The 21,805-nt window shown below is 54.8% G+C and overlaps 1 protein-coding gene across 1 annotated transcript; it reads left to right on the top strand.

Annotated features, from left to right (window-relative positions):
- Positions 1-3,371: 3,371 nt before the first annotated feature.
- Kcnj4 (potassium inwardly rectifying channel subfamily J member 4) lies at positions 3,372-4,706 on the top strand. Its single transcript, XM_076853320.1, has one exon. The coding sequence runs from the start codon at positions 3,372-3,374 to the stop codon at positions 4,704-4,706; it is 1,335 nt and encodes a 444-aa protein (XP_076709435.1).
- The last annotated feature ends 17,099 nt before the right edge of the window (positions 4,707-21,805 follow it).

The following is a 21,805-nucleotide window of genomic DNA, read 5'->3' as shown; positions in this document are numbered from 1 at the left end:
GGAGGGGAGGCCCCAGCGCACAGCCACGGGGCGGGGGTGGCTCCTCAGCCCGTTCCCAGGACCCCTCCCAGAGGGCAGGAGCCCGCCAAGAGGCCTCTTCTGCAGTGCCAGGTGAGCCACCACGTCAGGAGCCATTTCCTCTGGGCAGAGGGCCAGGGGGACTCGGCAGCCTGGCCTGTGCTCAGCCCGGGCAGGACCCTCAGCCTGTCTGGAGCTCAGGAGCTGCATCAGGGCGAGGCCTCCAAGCCTCGTTCTCTCTGCTTCTCCTCCAGGGATGTGGGGACACGCCGGGGCCTGTTGGGTGCCCGGTCTTCCCTGGCCCAGGCCCAGAGCCCTCCTGGGAGGAGACGGATGAGGCCAAAGGTCCCCCCTTCCAGGGCTCTGAGCAGGCCTGCTGCAGCGGCCACTGGCCCCACTCGGGGACCCTCAATGCAAGTGCTTCCCGCCTCTGGACCTCCCCAGCCTCAGGTGTAAAGCAAGGGTCTTGAACTCCATGACCCTGTACACCCCCAGCCGTGTGTGTGTGTGTGTGTGTGTGTGTGTATGTGTGTGTGTGTGAGTGTGAGTGTATGTGTCTGGGGGAGGGCAGAGGCCAGGTGGGGAGAGGCTGGGGAAAGAAGACCTTGCTGAAAACTGGGCTTTGGAACCAGAAGCACAGGTGGCCTCCAGTCCCCCAGGCCACCACCTGCAGCCCTTGCTTTTGTGCCTTTGGGGAGGTGACAGCGAGAACCTGGGAGCCCAGTGATAGTCAGGACCTCCGAGGGGCCAGTGTTGCCTAGGAGCCGTTCCCACAGGCCCTCCCGGGTCTTCAGAATGCTGGGCTTGCTGGTTCCATTTTCCAGATGAAGAAGCAGGTTCAGAGCGGTCGATGTCCTGCCCAGGTCCCACGGTGGGGCCGATCTGGGACTTCCACCCAGAGCTGTGGGCCCAGGGAGTTCCTGGGTGGGGTGGGGAAGGGAGAGGAGCCAGGGGTCGGGTGGGGTGGCCGCAGGGCGGGGTGGGGGCTGGGCTCAGTCTCCCTGGACAGGGAGAGGGAGTTTCTCGGGGGAGAGGCAGCCTCTGAAGCTGTTGATCTCTAAATTATAGCGTTGGCGCGCTCCAGTTGCTGTGGCAACCGAGTTGTCCTGAACCGGGGAAGTGTATAAACATTGCCACAGATGTACAATTAGATCAGGAAGAAGAATAGAACAGAAAATAGAAACTCCCAGCCTTATATAATTCTGGGCCAAAATGTTATCAGGAACCCAGGCTGGGCCCTGGCCCCGGCAGCCCCAGAGCCCCAGGGCAGGCCCAGCTCTGCTCTGGGCTCCGATGGCAGGGCTGGGGAGGCGGGGGGTGTGCAGAGTGTCTGCTCTGGGGGCCCAGCTGCTGAGCCTGCCACCAGGGTAGAGGGGATGATGGGCCTCCTTCGCTGAAACAGCTGAGGACAGTGACAGGCCAGCCTGCCTGTCACCAGCTCCGGGGAAGCGGGAAAGGAGCCTGGCTTTAACTTCTTGGGTCCTTGTGAGGTAGGGTTTCTTTTTTTTTTTTTTTTTTTTTGGTGGTGCTGGGGATGGAACCCAGGCCCTCACACATGCTAGGCAAGTGCCCTACCTCTGAGCCACAACCCCAGTCCTTTTCATTTTCTTTTGAGACATCTAAGAGTTACTGAGGCTGGCCTCGAACGTGCCATCCTCTTGCATCAGCCTCCCCAGTCTCTGGGATTGCGGGTATGTGCCATCAACCCAGCCCAGGCAGAGGTTTTGACCCCCATTGCTGTCCCCAACCCGCATGGGCAGCTGAACTTAAGGTGTGAATCTCCAGGGACATCAAATAAAACACAGACAGAAACTTTACCTTTAAACAAGCTTCAGGACAGCTTCTCCGCTCTCAGCCTCAGGCTCCCCAAATGGGAGAGCAAGAGAGAGTCACAAGAGGCTGGCGAGAGGGCGAGCATGTTCGGAAGTGGGCTTTTATTGGGGGGACCCTTGTTCTTAGAAAGTTCCATCCAAAAAAGGCCAAAAGAGGCAGGGTTACAAGGGACAGGTGAGTGTAATTCAACCCAAGGGGCCTACATCTACATCTCAAAGCATGCCCTCAACTTCCTGGACCCGGGCACTGTCCAGGTCACTACGAGATGTAGTGACTGGTCAAAGCCTCTCCATTCCAGGATGGAAGGTGCAAATCATTCAGAGTGGCTCCCTACACCCCACTTTGACCCCCAAATGAGGAAATTGAAGCTCAGAGAGGGACAGTCCAGGGGCAGAGCTAGGCAGGGTGTCTGCCTCTCCTAATCTATTCTTGGTCTCCACATCATGAATTCACTTACTTCCCAGCTGTGTTGTCTTGGGGAGGCCCTTTCCTTCTCTGAGCTACTTGAGAGCAATGATGCCTACACAGGACCAAAGCCTGGGCTTCCCATTGTTCCATCCTGACCACCCCACCTGATTTTCACCCACCACGTCCCAATAAGTGTAGAGACAGGACAGGAATCGGGCTCATTGGCCAAAAGGAACACTGAGAGAGAAGTGTTCAAGAGAAAAATTCAGACAGAGGTGGGGATGCAAGTCCCAACTTTCTGTAATGATGCTAACATAACCTATGACCGCAGCTGTGATGGTGCACACCTTTAATCCCAGAACCTGGGGAGGCTGAGGCAGGAGGATCACAAGTTAGAGGCAAGCCTTAACAACCTAGTAAGACTCTCAGCAACTTAGCGAGACCTATCTCAAAAGAAATTTAAAAAGGGCTCAGGATGCGGCTCAGTACTAAAGCACCCCTGGGTTCAATCCCTGGTACAAAAAAAAAAAAAAAAAAAGGCTTATGTCTTCTCTGTCCAGTTTGGTGGCCACTAGCCACAGGTGGCTACTGAGCACTTACAATGCTAGTGCAAATGTGAAGCTGAATTCAAACTTGTGTTTCATGTTAATTAAATATGAAGAGCCATGGGTGGCCAGCAGCCAGCATACTGGGCATCACGGGAGGGTGCCCAGCCTTGGAGACACCTGGAAGTGCAGAGGCTGGATGCAGGGAGGCAACTGAGGTCAGAGCTCAGAACAAATGGAGAGCAGAGTCAAGATGGGTATCAGGAAGCTTCTAGAACAGTGAGCAAAGCACCCTTGCGGAAGGTGGGGTACTTAGGACTGGCCTTAGCTTCCTGGTTGCAGATGGCCAGCCTCAGGGCCACCAGACCTGCCACCTCCAGCCTGTGGGGGCGGGGGTCCCCCGACTGCCCAGTCCAGGCTTCTGTGGTGCTGAGTGTCCTTGTGCAGGCGCCCCCGTCCCCGAGCCCGGGTCCCCCCCAGGCAGCCCGTGCTCCCCAGCACCTCACCTGTCCGGCTTCTCCTCCGCAGGCCCTGCCTCTTCCCAGGTGACCACGCCGGCCTCAGGACATGCACGGGCACAGCCGTAACGGGCAGGCCCACGTGCCCCGGCGGAAGCGCCGCAACCGCTTCGTCAAGAAGAACGGCCAATGCAACGTCTACTTCGCCAACCTGAGCAACAAGTCGCAGCGCTACATGGCGGACATCTTCACCACCTGCGTGGACACGCGCTGGCGCTACATGCTCATGATCTTCTCCGCGGCCTTCCTTGTCTCCTGGCTCTTTTTTGGCCTCCTCTTCTGGTGCATCGCCTTCTTCCACGGTGACCTGGAGGCCAGCCCCGTGGTGCCTGCGACCGGGGGCCCGGCGGGCAACGGCGGGGCGGCGCCCGCGGCCCCCAAGCCCTGCATCATGCACGTCAACGGCTTCCTGGGCGCCTTCCTGTTCTCGGTGGAGACCCAGACGACCATCGGCTACGGGTTCCGCTGCGTCACCGAGGAGTGCCCCCTGGCGGTCATCGCCGTGGTCGTCCAGTCCATCGTGGGCTGCGTCATCGACTCCTTCATGATCGGCACCATCATGGCCAAGATGGCGAGGCCCAAGAAGCGCGCGCAGACACTGCTGTTCAGCCACCACGCGGTCATCTCGGTGCGCGACGGCAAGCTCTGCCTGATGTGGCGCGTGGGCAACCTGCGCAAGAGCCACATCGTGGAGGCCCACGTGCGGGCGCAGCTCATCAAGCCCTACATGACCCAGGAGGGCGAGTACCTGCCGCTGGACCAGCGGGACCTCAACGTGGGCTACGACATCGGTCTGGACCGCATCTTCCTGGTGTCGCCAATCATCATCGTCCACGAGATCGACGAGGACAGTCCACTCTACGGCATGGGCAAGGAGGAGCTGGAGTCCGAGGACTTCGAGATCGTGGTCATCCTCGAGGGCATGGTGGAGGCCACGGCCATGACCACCCAGGCCCGCAGCTCCTACCTGGCCAGTGAGATCCTGTGGGGCCACCGCTTCGAGCCCGTGGTCTTCGAGGAGAAGAGCCACTACAAGGTGGACTACTCGCGCTTCCACAAGACCTACGAGGTGGCCGGCACGCCGTGCTGCTCCGCCAGGGAGCTGCAGGAGAGCAAGATCACCGTGCTGCCGGCGCCGCCGCCCCCGCCCAGTGCCTTCTGCTACGAGAACGAGCTGGCCCTCATGAGCCAGGAGGAAGAGGAGATGGAGGAGGAGGCTGCGGCGGCCGCCGCTGTGGCTGCAGGCCTGGGCCTGGAGGCGGGCTCCAAGGACGAGGCAGGCATCATCCGGATGCTGGAGTTTGGTAGCCACCTGGACCTGGAGCGCATGCAATCCACCCTCCCGCTGGACAATATCTCCTACCGCAGAGAGTCTGCCATCTGACCTCCAGCCCTGCCCTCTCGATCCTGCAAGAGCCTCTGCCTGAGGGTGGGCTGCCAGACACCTCCCCACGCTCAGGACAGAACTGACCCTGGCTCCGTGGACCTTCTGGAGGAAGGTGGGGGCTTCAGAGACGGTGGGACCGCTTCCTGCTGGCTGCTGAGCCCAGCCTGGGAAGGGCCCGCGCACTAGGCCCGCGTGGCTGGAGCTCCCCAGTGCCTATCACAGGTGGCTCTGGGCCCCGCCTCTCCACCCTTCCCCCCTGACCCTTCAAGGACACGCCCCCTCTGCTCTCAGAACCTTGGGGAAGGTGGCTGGACCGCGGGGGGTGGGCACCGTGGGGTTGGGGAGGGCAGGTGTTGGGGCTGGGGAGGGGGGAGGGGCGTTTCTTTTGCATGACTGTGGCCGTGCTCATGACTTTCTTTTGTAAATATCCATGAACAGAGCGGGATGGAGACCCCAAATCCACCTCTGCTGTTTTTACCTGCAGGACCAGGAGATGCCATCCCTCTGTGCACCTCCCCCCATCAAGACTAGCCCCTCCCCACCCAGCTGGCTGGCCCCTGGGGGCCCCCAAAGACAGCCTTCTTAGTCCCTGGATGATGTGGGTTTGGGTACAGGGTCAGGACCGGGGACCTGGAGAGGCAGGATGGGGACCTGTCCCTCTCCCTCCCTGCGGTCCCTCTGGGCCCCCTGGCCCAGCCCAGATTGACAATGGAGTTTGTAACTATATATTTTTAATAAAGTATATGGTCCAGTAGGGAAGGCTGGTTGAAGACGGAGGGGTGGGAAGAGGAGGGACAGGAGCTCACTGGTGAATGCGGCTGTGTGCCCCCTGGTGACTCTTGCAGGGGCTCCATCACCTGCCATTCTCCTCCCTGGGAGTCACGGGAAGGACCTGGAGTGGGCATCAGAGAACCTGGGTCTGGGCTGGATGGGGCCTGGTGGAGAATGCCCATGGGGCCTGCGTGAGGCCCTGGGCTCCACCCCGGCACTGCACAAAAAGGGGGAACCTGGGTCTGGGTCAAAGTTTGACTCTGATTCAGGGAAGTGGGGGGGGCTACTCATTCTCTCTCTCTCTCTCTCTCTCTCTCTCTCTCACACACACACACACACACACACACACACACGCTGATAAGGCTGATGCAGGTCACTGTGGGAGGACTGGAAACCTGGTCATCCTCCAGGCTTGGTCTCTGCCTCACTTCGGAACCTTGGGGAAATCCCGCTTCCTCTGGCCTTCCATGACCCTTGCTGTGTGACAACTGTACCCCTCAGACTCAGGCAATGATGATTCATTCTTTCTTGAGTCCCCTGGGTGGGCCAGAGCCCCCAGTGTGGTTTCTCCCCAGCTCACTCAGGCGGCCACTGGCTGGAAGGTCAGGTGAAAAGCTTCAAGGTGATGTTGCCTGGGCGCTGCGTCCCCCCCAGGGACCTCTCCTCCCGCACACTCCTTCTGGCATCTGGGAGGCTTCAGGAGGCAGAAGCTGCAAGGGCTCCGAGGCCTAGACTTGAACTTGTAGAGTGATGCTTCCCATGGGTCCCCTCAGCCTGTCCAGGACCCCAGGCCAAGGCAGGTGCAAAGGGTGGGAGACCATGCGCAGCAGAAGGGTGCGGCCTGGCGCCTGGGGAGGACCCTTTGAAGGTTGGAGGCCTCCTTGGGCTGTCACTATTCCACATGCCTGTGACTGGGAAGGACCGATGTTCAGATGTCCCCGGGCCTGGAACACACCCCGCAGATCCAGCTGTCCCTTCTGGCAAGAGGCCAGGCAGACGTGGGGTGGGGAAGGGTCCTCTGAAGGCCTGCCCTCACAGGGCACCGTGGGAGCCCTTCAGGGTCCCTCCCCAAATCTCTCACCTGTTGCCAGCTGCTCAGACACTGTGGCAATTGCTCCTTTGAGGCCCATCTCCCTGATCACAGCAAGGTGAGCCGTGGGGACACGGGAGGGGCAGGCTAAGCAGGAGCCAGGACTTTCTGGAGTGCCTGGGGGGGAGCTCGGGGTGGGGGAGCTGGGCTGCAGGGAGGATGCTGCTCTCTGCAAGCTGCCTGCTGGCTCAGCTCTGCTCGCTCGCTCGCTGACTCACCTTCCCTCTCCCACCTGTTCCCCTTCACAGCCCTCCCACCTGCCTTGCCTCTCCTCCCCTCTCGCAGCAGCTCGTGCAGCAGATCCCATCTCTCCTTCCACTCTGGGCTCCGGGCCGTGGATCACTGAGTCTGGGGGCGGGCGAAGCTCAGATATCCCAGAGCTTCTTGGAATCACCGAAAGGCCAACTGCAGGGGACTTGAGGGTGCCCAAGCCCTCCCTACCCCGTCAGTGCAGACTTCCTGCAGAGTCAGGAGCCGGCCACACCCACCCTGCCACCCCACTCAGTCACAGCCCCAGGGGAGAGGGGTGGGTGGCAGGGAGCAGGAAGGGGGCACAGGTGGAGAAAAGGGAGGCAGAGGCGAGGTGGGGCCCGGAGAGGAAGAGGTGTGGTCCCAGGGAAGCAGCAGCCTCACCCCCTCCTCACCCTGCCCCCCTCTTCCTGAAAGCCACCCTTCAGCACCCACCCTGCAAGTTGCCCGAGGCTTCCCGAGTGCTTCCAGAAAACCCATTTTCCTTTGGACTTAAATGGCTTAAAGAGAAATCCGAGAACATAGGTGGCGTTCAACTCGGCAATTTCACGGGTCCACTTCACTCCCTGAAGTGAAGTCCCTGTCAGTCCTTTCTTAGATCACGGGGCTGTGATCCGGCCCTTCTCCCTGTGTGGCTTTGCTCATGGCCATGTGTTCCTGAGGCTCACCTTTCTGGGTATTGATGGATTCTAGTTTCCATTTTTAAGGCTGCATTCGGAGCCCCCAGGCGACGCACACCTGTAATCCCAGTGGTGAGGGAGGCTGAGGCAGGAGGATTGTGTGTTCAAAGCCAGCCTCAGCAAGGCCCTGAGAAACTCAGCAAGACCCTGTCCCTGTCTCAAAATATTAAAAAGGTCTGGGGATGTGGCTCAGTGGTTAAGCATCCATGGGTTCAAAACTAGGTACAAAAAAAAAAAAAAAAAAGACCACCTTGGATTCTGAAACTCGTCATCCTCCCTGGGCCTTTGCACACGAGGGAGACAACCCCGCCTTTGGGGGAAACTGAGGCCTGGAGCAAGGTAGCCATGAGCCAGCTCTCCCAGCTCCCAGCAAGCACCTTTCCCTCTCCTGGACACAGCCTGCTACATATTTGGGGACTCATGGCCACATGAAAATGTGGGTCCCTTGTTTAAAAAGGAAGAAGCAGTACATCGAGGCCACTAAAACATACAGCCTTTCCTTTCTTGCGATTTCTTCCTCTGCTTGTGTGGCTACTGCATTGCCCCATGGAAACTCACTTACAAAACACAAGTTCAAAGACAAAAGTAAGAACTTCAAGGCAAAGTTTGCAGAGCATGAGACCAAGCCAGTCCCTCCCGAGGACCTGGCCCTGTGCTGAGTTCCACTGGCTTAATGCTTCGCCCACAGAGGAGCGAGAATTCTGATTCATGATACGCAGTGTGGTGGTGCACATCTCTGTGCAATCTTTTTTTTTTTTTTTTTTCTTTCTTGTGGCTGTTTGCTGAGGGTCAGTGAAGGAGCAGACAGAATTCCGGGCAATGTTTGCTAGAAGGCAAAGCCTCAGAATCCAAATCCTTCCACAAACACTGGCACAGTGGCACACACCTGTAATCCCAGCAGCTCAGGAGGCTGAGGCAGGAGGATCACGAGTTTGAGGCCAGCTTCAGCAATTTAGGGAGACCCTAAAGTAACTTAGAGAGACCCTGTCTCAAAATAAAAAAATAGAAGGGCTAGGGATGTGGCCCAGTAGTTAAGCAGCCCTGGGTTCAATCCCCAGTACCAAAATAACTAAATCAATAAATAGATAAATTAATTAAACAGATTCTTCCACAAAACAGGCTAAACCTTAAAAAGTTGGGAAGGGATGAAGTTCAAAGCCAGGCTTCCCTCAGAGTCTCCCAGGGGGTTCCCAGTAGAAGACCAAGAGCAAGTAAGGAAGGACAGGATGCTAGGCAGCGGTGTACACTGATGGCCCCAGGACATGGAGCCAATCCACCTGGCATTTCCTTGACTAGTACAGAGAGGAAAGATCCTGGGTGTGAAAGCCTAAGTTTGGATTCTGCCTTTGCTACTCACTAGCTGTGTGACTTTGGGCAAATTAATTTATGTCTCTGAGCCTGTGTCTTTATTCACAAAAAAAGAAGAGCCATTCATATATCTATCCCACATGCCTGTCATGTGAATTAATGAGATCTTGGATGTGACCAGATGTCAGGCACATTTTTGGATTAAAATAAATGTGAACTGCCTTCTGGAAAGAATTTTGACTGGCTTTCAATATGGATACTTAGCTCTCAGTACCTGAGGACTGGGAGGCAAGAGAAAGAGCTGTTTTCGTGGTACCGGAGACCCACCCCCAGCCTGGTAGTGCCACGTAAGTGCTCTATCACTGAGCCACCTCCCCAGCCCTTTTTATTTTATTTGAAACAGGGTCTCTGCTAAATTAATGAGGCTGACCTTGAACTTGTGATCTTTCTGCCTCAGCCTCCCAAGTCCTCCAGGGTCACGGTGTGTGCCCTGTACCCAGCCTAGAGCTTAGTCTTTGATTCACTGAGTGTACCTGGGTCATCTCGGCCCTCCTCTGGGCTTCATTTCCACCATCGTAGAATTTAGGAGGTTAGGCCTCATGACCCCCAGGTCCTGCATGTTGGGAGACCTAGGGTTCTGTCCCTGTGTCCTTCAGAAGATGGTAGGAGGTCTTGGGGGGGGGGGGAGCGTGGGGCAGGACAGAAATTTCACTTGGTAAAATTGGCCCAGTGTATCTTTGCCCCCTCCCCGAGCTCCAGCGACCTTCAGGGACACCCCTACTCATTTCTGACCGCCTCAGATCCAGCATAAAATTCCCAACAAGCATCAGCTAAGCACCTACCGCGAGCAAGGCCTGACCTACGAGAGGGGATCCAGTGATAAACCAACAGACCTGGCCCCCAGTCCCCAACCCTGGCCATGACTGGAGAGGTGTTTTGGGCTAGGAGTCCAGGGCCTGCCCCTGCTTGGGACCATGGACAAACCCTGCCACTGCTGCTCAGACCTCGGACAGCAGCCAGTGTTCCTGGGTCACAGTCACCAGGCTGCCCGCTGTGGCTGCAGGTGCCATGGCAACAGCACAGCCCTGTTGGATGGAGGCTGTTATGGGCTCCCACAGTGAGTAAAAGGCCTGGGGACCCTGAGGGCCCCACACGCAGGAGGAGGACAGGTCCTCAGTAGTGGGCTTGCAGACACACACCGCAGGGTGGCCCCAGGCCTCATTCAGAACCAGGCTCCTGGTCCCAGCCCCAAAGTTATCACCAGGGTCACCTGCTCCTGGGATGCAGCCCCTGGAGTGGGGGTCTGGAGGCAGCACTGGCCAGGCGGCTCCTGGGGGCTCCCTGCTGAGCAGAGCCAAGGGACAGCTCCCCTACCACCTCCTGGTCCTTGTCCAGGTCCCTCTGAGCCCCTTCTTCTCCCCCTTCCTGGGCCTCTGTCAATACCAGGTCTGGGGGACGAAAGGCGAGTCCATGGAGGTGTGAGGGGCCAGGGGAGGGGACAGTGCTGTGAGGCCGGAGCAGCTGACGGAGAGAGGGGAGGGAGGAGAGAGGGGAGGGAAGAGGAGACGTGGAAGAGATACAAGGTAGAGAGATGTCCGGCTGAGAGAGGGGCCGGGAGGGGAGTGAGACCCAGAGCAAGTCAGAGAGGCGAGGGAGACCCAGCCAGCCTAACAGGAGGGGACAGAGGCACTGGCTCACCCAGGAGTGGGGAGAGGAGGCGCCTTGGCTGGGACAATGCAGACGTGCAGGGGAAACGGCGGCCTCCCGCCCTCTCCAAGGCCTGGTGTGTCTCTGGGGAGGCAGCTGGACGCTCCTGGGGCTGCAGAACACAGCTCCTCGGGTGGCAGACAAGAGGGGGCTGGGGCTGAGTGAGGGGCGTCCCTGGGGAAATCCAGAGGCGGCCGAAGGGAATGCAGGGTGGGGGACCACTGGGCTGGGGGGCCACCCGAGAGATGGGGCTGCGAGGTCTGCCCTGTGGGGTGGAGACAGGTGGCACCCCTGACCTCACCCCGTCACACACCCACCCAGACTCCTGGGAGGTGGGAGGCCAACCCAGCCTCCCCTACACAGAGCAGTCACAAGGGTCTCCCTTTCTGGGACTCAACCCCTGCCCTCTGATTTTTGAGGTCTGCTCTCACCCCGACTTCACTCTGAGAAGGCTCAGAGGGCCACCGTGCCTGACCCAAGGTCAAGTGGCAAGTCTCGCTGGCCCTTCAGCCCTGAGCTGACCGTGGGGGGAGGCTGGGGAAGGGGTGTGCGGCCCGGGTGGGTGGGGAGGCAGTGCTGGGGAGCCGGGCCAGCAGGATGTCAGGTGAAGGGGCAGGGCCTTCTCCCGCAGGCCGCAGGGAGCCCAGGGCAGTCCAGGAGCGAGGAGTGAGTGACAGAGGTGGCATTCAGGAAGCTGCATGTGGCAGCTGAGTGGGCTGGAGATGGGGAGACAGTGGGGGGGCTGCAGACCAGGGCGGGCAGAGTGGCAGCCGGATGGGACCCAGCCATCCTGTAGCCTCTGCCAACCCCAAGTCTCGGGGACTCCTGAAGAGAGCTGGAGGGGACGGCAGGGACAGGAGGGGCAGCCTTCTGGGCTCAGGAGAGACAGGCAGGACCCGGGAAGCTGCCAGAGGGGCCCCAAGTCGGGGAGGCACAGGACAGACTAATGACAGGGAAGAGGAAGGGACAGTGGCTCCAGTCCTCTCTCGGTGACAGGTGAGAGGAGGGAGGCCATGGGCCACTGAGCAGGAAGGAAGAACCTGCTGTGAGGGCACAGGCTATTTATGTCCCAGGCTCTGCAGGGAAGGAGTGAGGGGCCCCAAATGACCCTGCCACCCACTGGCAGCCAAGGACCCCGACTGGGCGGGGCTCCGGGTCCAGGCCCAAGCCACCCTCCTCTCGGGAGTTGGGGGCAAGCTACCGCCCCCCCCACCCGGGCTTCATTCCACCTTCCATCATTAAAATGGACCACCCTGGGGGGAGCTGGGGTTGTGGCTCAGCGGTAGAGCGCTCACCAGTGCAAGGCCCTGGGTTCCATCCTCAGCACCACATAAAAGTAAGTGAAATAAAGGTGCTGTGTCCAACTACAACTAAAAATAAATATTAAAAAAAAATGGAACCACCTCTTCCAGAGGGACGATGACATGTGCAAAGTGGCCTCCGCATCCCTCTTCTCCCCTGGCCACAGGTGTCCTCCCTGAGGGTCCCGGTAAGTGGGTTTGCTGGGAAAGGCAGGTTCAGAAAGCTCCTCTGTTGTCCTGGCCACCCCAGCTCCCTGTCAGCTCCCAGGGGACATGTCACAAAGCCTCAGAGCTGAATGGGTCCTTTGGGCCTGACCCCATCTCAAGTTCAGACGGGGAGGTTGAGGCCCAGAGGGGAAAGGGACCCACTGCAGGGACTCGGGTGCCCACTGAGGCCGGCCTGTCCTGCACCTGACTTGGCCTTGACCGTCTGGGAGACCAGGATGAGGAGGGCCTCTTGCCAGGGTGGGGCCCAGGGCTCACCCAGTGGGTGTGCACAGAGGGCTGGAACCCAGTAGGTGCGCAGGTTCCTTCTGCTGGCTGAGGTCACAGCTGCTGTGGCCAGGAGCCAGCTTGGGCTTCAACCAGACCTGGGTCGAATCCTGGCCCTGCCTGCCGCTCACTGCTGAGTGACTCCGGAGGAGCAGGCCGGCCTCTCTGAACCTCGCCTGCCCCTCTGCCAGACAGGGGGAGCCTCAGCGACCTCCTTTTGGGGTGGTTGTGAAAATGGAGTGAGGCAGCCGCAGCATCAGCCCCAGCCCTCTAGCCGCCTGGGCTGCTCTGTCCTCTCCCACACCACGGCCTGCACCCCGCCTCGCACCCACCATCAGAACCCACACAACGCGCTCCTGCATGGGTGGGGGACCCAGTCTTAAAAACACTGGGGCAACCTCTCCTGTCTGGCAGGAAAGTGGCTCCCCCCTGCCCGAGGCTTATTTTAGCCTCCTACTCCTGCCTCTAGAGGCCCAGAGCAGGAGGCCAGGGCCTCCACCACATCCTTGGAGCTCTCCCTGACCCACCTGCCCTCCTTTCCCCTGGTCCCTGTCCCCTCTCCAGGGTACTGAAGGCATGACCAGTGGGCATGGAGAGGCCATAGTCTCACGGGGGGCCTGTGTGGCCTAGCTAGGGACCTGCAACCTGGGCCCAGAGTTGGGGGAGGCCAGGGCACCAAGAACCAGGAGGGGAGGGGGAGGGAATCCAGATGTTGGCCCAGGCCCTTTCCAGCGTCCTCTGCAGCAGCGGAGGAGCCAGCTCCTGCCCAGGGAGATACTGGTGTCTCTGTCCCTGGGGAAAAGCCAGCCCAGGCTTGGATGGCCCTACGCTGGGCAGAACCAGGACTCTCCCAGGGCTCTGAAGCCCTGGCTTTCTGCCATCACGGTGGCTGTTGGTTGAAATAATGGGGGTGCACTTCTCCGCCTCAGTGTCCCCTCCCCAGGAAAGTCCATCCCGGACACTTGTTTCTAAGAACTCTCCTCTGGCCTCCACCAGCCCTGTGGCCCGGGATCCCTACGTGGTCCCCGGGGTCGCTGTCCCACAGCGCCGCCCCGTGGCGGCCCCGGGAAGGCAGGAGGACGGAACCGGCCCCGGGACCCCCGGGCTCTCGGGCTGCAGCCTCGCTGGGCGCGTCCCCGCCCGCAGACCCGCCCGCCTCCCGGCCCCTGCACCCCGCTGTCCAGGCTCTCGGGCTGGACACCTCAGGCCCATTTTGCAGGCGCCGAGGCTTTAAACGCAAAGGGACTTCCAAGGTCACGCCTTGGAAGTGCTGGGACTCAGAGAGGAGTTGCAGGTGGATTTGCATTTTGCAGACATTATTCAATCCAGGGCCCCCCCACCCCGCACCGCCCCCACCCGGGCTGTGCTGCCCAAGGCAGACACCACAACCCATCTGAGCACTCAGCTGGTCTAACTGAGAGAGCTGTACTTGTGAAACACCCCTGGATTGGCAGATAAAAAAGAATGCAAAATATCTTATTAATAAACTTTAATTATCGGTTACATTGTTTAAATGACAATATTTCAGATACAGTGAAAGTATATAATTAAAATTAATTTCACTTTTTTTTCCCTTTGCAGTACTGGGGATCAAACGTTTGCTAGGCAAGGGCTCCACCACAGAGCTACATCCGCACCCATTTTCACTCTTTTATGTGTTACTAGAAATTTTAAGTAGACATGTGAGGATCATTTCTGTGGTGCACATATTTTCATAGAACATCACTGGACCAAAAAGACAAGAGATGCCATTCCTAGCCCACCTTGACCCTGGCATCCTGTCAGGGATGCACCAGGCCCCAAGTGTTCAGAAGCTTTCTTTAAGGAATCTGAAGACCACTAAAATCTGAGATTTAAACTGCAGAAATCTCTCTGGCTTGGTCACCATTATAATTCTTAGGATCTTGCATGGGACCTGTCACAGAGTAGGTGCTCATTAAATACTTATCCAGTGAATTATCTCATTCAATGTTCATCGTAGGTAAGTAATGGAACTAATGGAGCCCGTATGTGTTAAAAATAATAACTTATAGGGGTCTATGCACTGCTAAAAAAAGCCAAACTTGACTTGTATGTACTAAGAAGAAAGATGTCCCATTATATGGTTATTTTAAAGACATTTAAAATTTGTACTTTTTAAAAATATTTTTATTTAGTTGTTGATGGACCTTTTTTTTATTTACTTATATGTGGTGCTGAGAAGTGAACTCAGTCCTCACACCTGCTTCGCAAGCACTCTACCACTGAGCTACAACCCCAGCTCTGTACTCTTTTTTAAAGTTGACAAACAAAAATGGTACATATTGCCAGGTGTGGTGGCTCACACCTATAATCCCAGTGGTTTGGGATTACAGCCTGAGGCAGGAAGATGAAGAGTTCAAAGCCTGCCTCAGCAAAATCAAGGCGCTAAGCAACTTAGTGAGACCCTGTCTCTAAGTAAAATACAAAATAGGGCTGCGGATGTGGCTCAGTGGCCAAGGGCTCCTGAGTTCAATCCCTGGTGCGAAAAAAAAAAAAAAAAGGGGGGGGGTGTACATATTTGTTGTGTACAACAGGTTCTTTCTGAAATCCGTAGACTCCCTAGAATGATTACACTGAACAATTAACACGTATGTAACATCACATATATTTTTGTGGTGAGAACACTTTAGATGTACTCTTGGGGCTGGGGTTGGGGCTACGCGGTAGAGCACTCACCTAGCAAGGGCAAGGCCCTGGGTTTGATCCTCCGCACCACATAAAAACAAATAAACAAAATGAAGGTATTGTGTACAACTAAAAAATAAATATTTATTTAAAAAAACCCAAAAGATGTACTACTCTCTTAGCAATTGTCAAAAATATAATACAGGGGGCTGAGGATGTGGCTCAAGCGGTAGCCTGGAATGCATGCGGCCCGGGTTCGATCCTCAGCACCACATACAAACAAAGATGTTGTGTCCGCTGAAAACTAAAAAATAAAAAATACTGAAATTCTCTCTCTCTCTCTCTCTCTTTAAAAAAAAAAAAATATATATATATATATATATATATATATATAAAAAAATAAAATCCAGGGCTGGGGATGTGGCTCAAGTGGTAGCGCACTCGCCTGGCATGCGTGTGGCCCAGGTTCGATCCTCAGCACCACATACAAACAAAGATGTTGTGTCCACGGAAAACTAATATATATATATATATATATATATATATATATATATATATATATATACATTGTTATTGCAGTAGCCCATTCCAGCAACTCAGGAGGCTGAGGCAGGAGGATGGCAAGTTCCAGGCCAGCCTCAGCAGCTTAGCAAAGTGGCCCTAAGTGAATTAGTGAGATCCTGTTTGTTTGGTTTATATATATATATATATATATATATATATATATATATATATATATAGTTGTAGTTGGACAAAATACCTTCATTTCATCCTTTTTTTTTTTTTTTTTTTTTTTTTTTTAATAGCGCTGAGGATTGAACCCAGCACCTTGCACCTGCTAGGCTAGTAATCTATTGCTAAGCCATAGGCCCAGCCTCGTGAGATCCTGTTAAGAAATTTAAAAATTGAAAAAAAAAAATTAAAGTACTGGGGGATGTAGGTCAGTGGTAGAGTGCCCTTGGGTTCATTCCTGGTACAAATATGTAGAGATGATACACTGATGACACATTGTTATTAACAATATTATACAAGAGAATACCTGAACTTATTCCTGGTCTGACATTTTGTACCCTTTGACCAGCATCTCCTGCCTGCGGCCTCTGCCAGCCCCGGGTAACGCTGTTCTGTGCTGCTCTGAGTTCAACAAACAAATGAGACCGGGTGGTTTCTGTCTTTTTGTAGCTGGTTTATTTAACTTGACACAGTGTCCTCCAGGTTCATGTGTGTTGTCACAAATAGCAGCATGTCTCTCTTTTTAAAGGCTAAATCCTATTCCATGGGGTAGCTGGACCTTAGGATTCCAAATTCTGGCTACTGTGGGTAACACTCCAGTAAACTCAGGGCTTAGGGTCATGGGCACACCGATCGCATTCCCATGGCTCTGCCAGGTGTGAGACCGTCACACCCTCTCCAGCATATATTGTCCAATATATGTTGTTAAAGGTCATTATATTTATAATTTCATTAAAGACACTTTTGTGTAAGGGACAAAATTACTTGATTTTTTTCAATGAACAAATTGTAAGGAAAACGAGAGGCAGAGGAGGAACCTCTAGATTCACTGAGATTTAAGATTAAGGTGCCATCTATTCACTTTATCCACATCTTGTCTCTAACCAAACAAACTGAAAGATGATGTTTGATGACATGAAGGAATTACAGAATGTAATAGTATAGATTTTTTTTCCCCAGTACTAGGGATTGAACCCAGGAGCCCTCTACCACAGAGCTACTTTCCCAGCCCTTTTTTATTTTTTATTTTGAGATGGGGTCTTGCTAAATTGCTGAGGCTGACCTCAAACTTTCGATCCTCTTGTCTCAGCCTCCTGAGGCCCTGGGATTACAGGTGTGTACCACTGCCCCCAGGAAGAGTTTTTTTTTGTTTTTTTTTTTTTAGAGGATACATATTCAGATATTTAGGGATTAATTTATATGACATGGGATTGGCTTGAAATTAACAGGGGAGGAGGAGCAGTGGGAATAAATATGTTGACTTGGTATATGTCTAAGATGGCTGATGGATACTTGAAGATTCATTTTCTATTATTCTGTATTTCTGTATATATTTAAAGGTTTCCATAATAAAAATATTTTAAAATAAGAAATTGAGTCACCTCTCGCAAAGGCCAACTGGAAATTTGGAAGTGATTGACTCAGAAAAGAAGAGGGGGAGGCAATAAAATGTCCTTCTTTGTCTGGAAAAAGATCAAAATCAAAAGATTTGTCATTATATTAATGTCAGACACACTAGGGTTCAAGGCAAAAGCACTATTAGAACAGAAAAAGACTATGGAACTCCAGGAAGATCCAGCAGGTCTAAACTCTTATATACCTGATAACATTACCTTAAAATGTAAAAAGTAAAACAAGGAGAAATTAACAATTCCATTGTCATAATTAGAGGCTTTATCACACACTTTCAGTGACTGACATATCAAGAAGATAAAAGAATCACCAAGGATGTAAAAGATATAAACAAAACAGATACTCAATATCATTAGTAATCAGGGAAATGCAAATTAGAGCCACAATGACTCGGAATCTTACTCCCACTATTTTGGCAGACATTAGGAAGTTAAACGGTGCCAGATTTGGCAAGGATATGGATCAGTGGGGACTCTCATCCACTCTGGGTGGGAGTGTGAATTGGTTCAATCTTCTCAGAAAATAATCTGGCCTTGCCTAATAAAGTTGAACATGTTGCAAACATGATAATTTAACAATTCTCATTTCAAACTCATTATTTAAAGAAACACAGATGTGACCAATCTGTAAAGAAAATCATAGAGGAAGGAGGAGGGGCCCAGGGATATGCTTCTGGGGTGCTGGCGATCCTTAGGGGTGGCGAGGACCTGGGTGTCCCGTGCTTTTCTTTAAATTGTGAGCCGTTGGAATGTATATCCTGCCCTAAAATGCTGTGTCTGTGTGATTCGCCCATCACCCCTGTACATAAAAGCAAAAGAGTTCAGGGAGGAGACCCCAGACTGTTCCCAGTGGCTCTTCCAAGAAAGCATTATTGGGGGAAAGGGGCAGAAAGGGAGGGGACTCGTTTTAGATATTTCTGGATTGCTGGAATGTTTTTACATAGTATGTGGGACTTGAGGAATTTTTATTATTAATTAATAAATAATAAAATCGTATTATTATTATTATATTATTATATTTATTTTTAAAATTTGTGGGGTGCTCTGCTTTGAGATTCCTAACCACCCTCCCCCATTTTTTTTCCCTTTCTTTTTTTTTTTTTTTTTGAGAAAGTTCCCCGGGCTGGCCTCAAACTTGCGATCCTCCTGCCCCCTCAGCCTGCAGCGCTTCAAGGATGACAGGCCTGCGCCCCTGTGCCAGCTGACTGGGGTGACTTTAAAGACCTAATTAAAACAAGCAAAGCAAAACAAAACCAAATAACATTAACCTGAGGTGAGTGGAAATGCCCAACAGGCACTTGGTGTGATGGAGAGTTGGGCTCCTTTTTGGTGAGTCACGTGACCTGCCCAGGGCTCCTCTGTAAAATAGGCCCAATGGCGTCTGCCTGGTCTTATGGGGTCCGTGGCTGGCAGGTTGGCAAAGGGCCGGGATTCACAGGGAATGTTCAGAACATGGAAAGAAGGGACAAGTGTTCTGGGAATTCGGAGGAGGGGGTTGGGGGCTGGAACAAGGGACTGGAACAGACTTTCCTCTGTGGGCCTGGGGTCCGGGAGAAGGGAGCAGGGAGTGACATATTTGGCTGAGGGCAGGGAGTTTGTCCAGACCAGCCAGCTCTGGAGGGGCCAGATTTCCTGGGGATCCGGCAGAAGTGAGGACAGGGGATAACACAGGCTTTATTTGGAACTAGGGATGTCATGCAAATATATGCAAAAATAATGCAAATGAGCCTGGCTGAGTGGCCGGTAGGAAGGAGGACCCAGCTGGTGATTTTGTTCCCAAAGTGTGGTCCAGGACCACCTGTGACAGAATCACCTGGGGAGCTCATCCTGGTCCCTGCCACCCCCAGACCTGCTGCTTCTATGCTTTTGGAGTCACAGCTCATGTTTGGGGAGCTCCCCAGGTGATTATTTACTTCTGCATTCATTTATTGAACACGCACATGGGAGCACATTATAATTATAACACATTGTGATCTGCGCACGTTGTGATAGAATGCAAACATTCAAACACAAAAGTAAGTCTCCCTTTGCCTTCTCCACCCCCACCCTGGAGCCAACCACGGGTCCTTGTGTTTCCTTCTGGAAGCTCCTCTGCACGTGGCAGGGCCACTCAGCCTCTGATCTTCTAGCTCCACAGCATCTTAGAGTCTTAGGGTGATGCTCTGGATCACTCAAAACGGAAACTGTCACTCATGCTTGTCTTTGTTTGCTCACTCACAATTCAGTAGGAGCCTGCAGGATGCCAGGGCCATGCTGGTGAGAAAGGCTGCAGCCCTGGCCCCAGGAGTCGTGTGAGAGGATAACCTTGCATTCGCAAAGGGCAGTGCGGTCTGGTGGTGAGAGCGGGGCTGCCTGGATTCCCAAGACTCTCCCTTCATCTCCCTGTCTGCGTCAGGTGTTGATGGCACCTGCTTCCCAGGGCATGATGTTGTGACTCAAGATCTCCTGAGCCATAGGAGAAGGGGAGCCTCTCCCTTCAATCAATGGGGACTACTTTCTGGAAGCCAAGGCCTGGCCTCAAGCAGAGGCCATGGGATGAGTGACCCTGAGGACACGGGGTGGGGGGGCCAGGGGAAGGGGAGGGGGAGGTGTGCTCATCACCTGCCAGGCGCAGTGACACTCGCCTGTCATCCCAGCGGCTCTGGAGGTTGAGGCAGGAAGATCAGAGTTCAAAGCCAGCCTCAGCAACTTAGCGAGGTCCTCAGCAACTCAGTGAGACCCTGTCTCTAAATAAAATATTAAAAAGGGCTGGGGATGTGGCTCAGCGGTTAAGTGTCCCTGGGTTCAACCCCAAGTACAAAAAAAAAAAAAAAATCTAATTGACTCTTCCCACCCAGGGCCTGGGGGTGTGGCCCCGTGGAAGAGCTCTTGCCTGGCACTAAGGCCCTGGGCTCCATCCCAGCACCACAAAAATGTAAATCAGTAAACTTAGATAACATCTCCCAACCCTTTGGGAGACAAGTATTTCTGAAACTGAGGCTCAGAGAGGTAAAGTGACTTACTCAAGGCCACACAGGGAATCAGTCTCCAGGGGGGACTTGAGTTTGCCCTGTCCTCTTCTTGGCTTCCTGTCACCTCCCAGGGCATGGGCTTCCAGCTTCGACACTCATGGCTGGGTAATCCTCTTCTCTGACCTTGGTGATCTCATCTGTTAAGTGGGGCTTGGCTGGCCACCAAGCAGCCTCGGAGGAAACCTGTCCCGAGAGCACCTATGCCTCTAGCTCTTCCTGCCTGCGCCCCTGGAGTTTCCCACAACCCTCCAGCTCAGGGGCTCCCCACAAGCTCGGGAGCCCTTCCCCTGCAGGGACCTTCTGATCCCACAGCCCCATTTCCTGGACCAGAGCCCTTGGGGTCACCCTCTTCTGCCTGCACATGCAGTCCTGTTAGCGTCCCTCACCAAAGTGCCCCAGCTGGCACTGGTCCCTACAGGGCTGGGAGCTCCCCATGGGAGGGCTCCTGCTGGCTCAGCTCAGAGAGGTCCACTGCAGAACAGGGACCGCAGCAGGTGCTGGCGGGAGGCGCTGACCCCCTGGCTAGCTCTGGCTGAGGATCCATGGAGTCTGCGAAGGTCGCTTCCAAATCCACACCAAGTTGCCGGAGGAGCCAGGCCCCAGTGTCACCACCGACTCACTCGGTTCCTTCCTTTCACAGTCATCCAGGATGGGCACACGTCGGCCGGCAGGGACACTGCCTGCACTGCGGCGGCAGCTTGTCTCCCACCAAAGAGGAAAGACAGCAGGCAGGGCCCCAGCCAGCAGTGGGCTCAGAAGACACCTGCTGTGTGGAAAGTGTGCCCAGAACCCTGGCCACTCCCTCCCGCCCAGAGTGGGGAAGGGAGATGGAGCCGCCTGCAGCTTCCTGCCTTCTCACCCCACTGTCTCTTCTGTGGACACACCTGTGTGCTTCTAAACTATTTTTACATAATGGTGGAAAACTCGCTTTTAACTTAAACAGTTTTATTTTAAGGACTGGGGGATGTAGCTCAGTGGTACAATATTTGTGGGTTGGATCCCAGGCTTGAAAAAAAAAAAAAAAATCCAGGCGTGGTGGCACATGCCTGTAATCCCAGCAAGTCAAGACTGAGGCAGGAGGATTGCTAGTTTGAGGCCAGCTTCAGTCACTTAAAGAGGCCCTCAGCAATCCAGGTACTCCTACCATCAGCATTGGCCAGGCCAGGGCGGTGAGAGTGTCGCAGGCTGACCCTGTCTCGGGCCGTGAATCAGGACGCGCTCAGCGTCGCTTCCCGCCCAGTCCCTGAGCGGCAGGCGCCGGAGCCACCCCGGGGGGCGCAGTGTCCTCCGCGATTCCCGGCGGAGGCTGGGACAGTGCTCTAAACACCTTCCTAACAGGTGGTCACGTGCCTGGAGGGGGGCGGGTATGAGCGACCAGGTCCTGCTGAGCAAAAGGAAGTTGAGAGAGCGAAGGACGGCTGGGTCCCGCGCTCCCGAAGGCTGGAACCCCGTCAGTGCCACAGCCCCCGCCCTGGCCGGGGTCCTGCAAGGCGGGGCTCTCCCAAACCTCGGGACCCCCTGCTCGAGTGACCCCGCCTGCCAGAGCGTCCCTGGTTTCCCGCTTGGAACTGAACGTGTCAGGTCACTTCTCCAGAGTTTCCGGGAGGGTCTTCTCTCTGTCGCTGCCCCCACGTCCGCCCTGGACTTGGCACAGAGAGGCCGCCCCGCCCCGCGCGTCCAGGACCTGGGGACACCGC

Source organism: Callospermophilus lateralis, chromosome 4, assembly GCF_048772815.1.
Source record: "Callospermophilus lateralis isolate mCalLat2 chromosome 4, mCalLat2.hap1, whole genome shotgun sequence".
NCBI classification, from domain to species: Eukaryota; Metazoa; Chordata; class Mammalia; order Rodentia; family Sciuridae; genus Callospermophilus; species Callospermophilus lateralis.
Note: the sequence above shows the minus strand (reverse complement) of the source record. Positions and strands in the feature narration are given on the sequence as shown.

Excerpts from the sequence above, each read along its gene's own strand:
- Kcnj4 (XM_076853320.1), top strand. The coding sequence starts at position 3,372 with ATGCACGGGCACAGCCGTAACGGGCAGGCCCACGTGCCCCGGCGGAAG.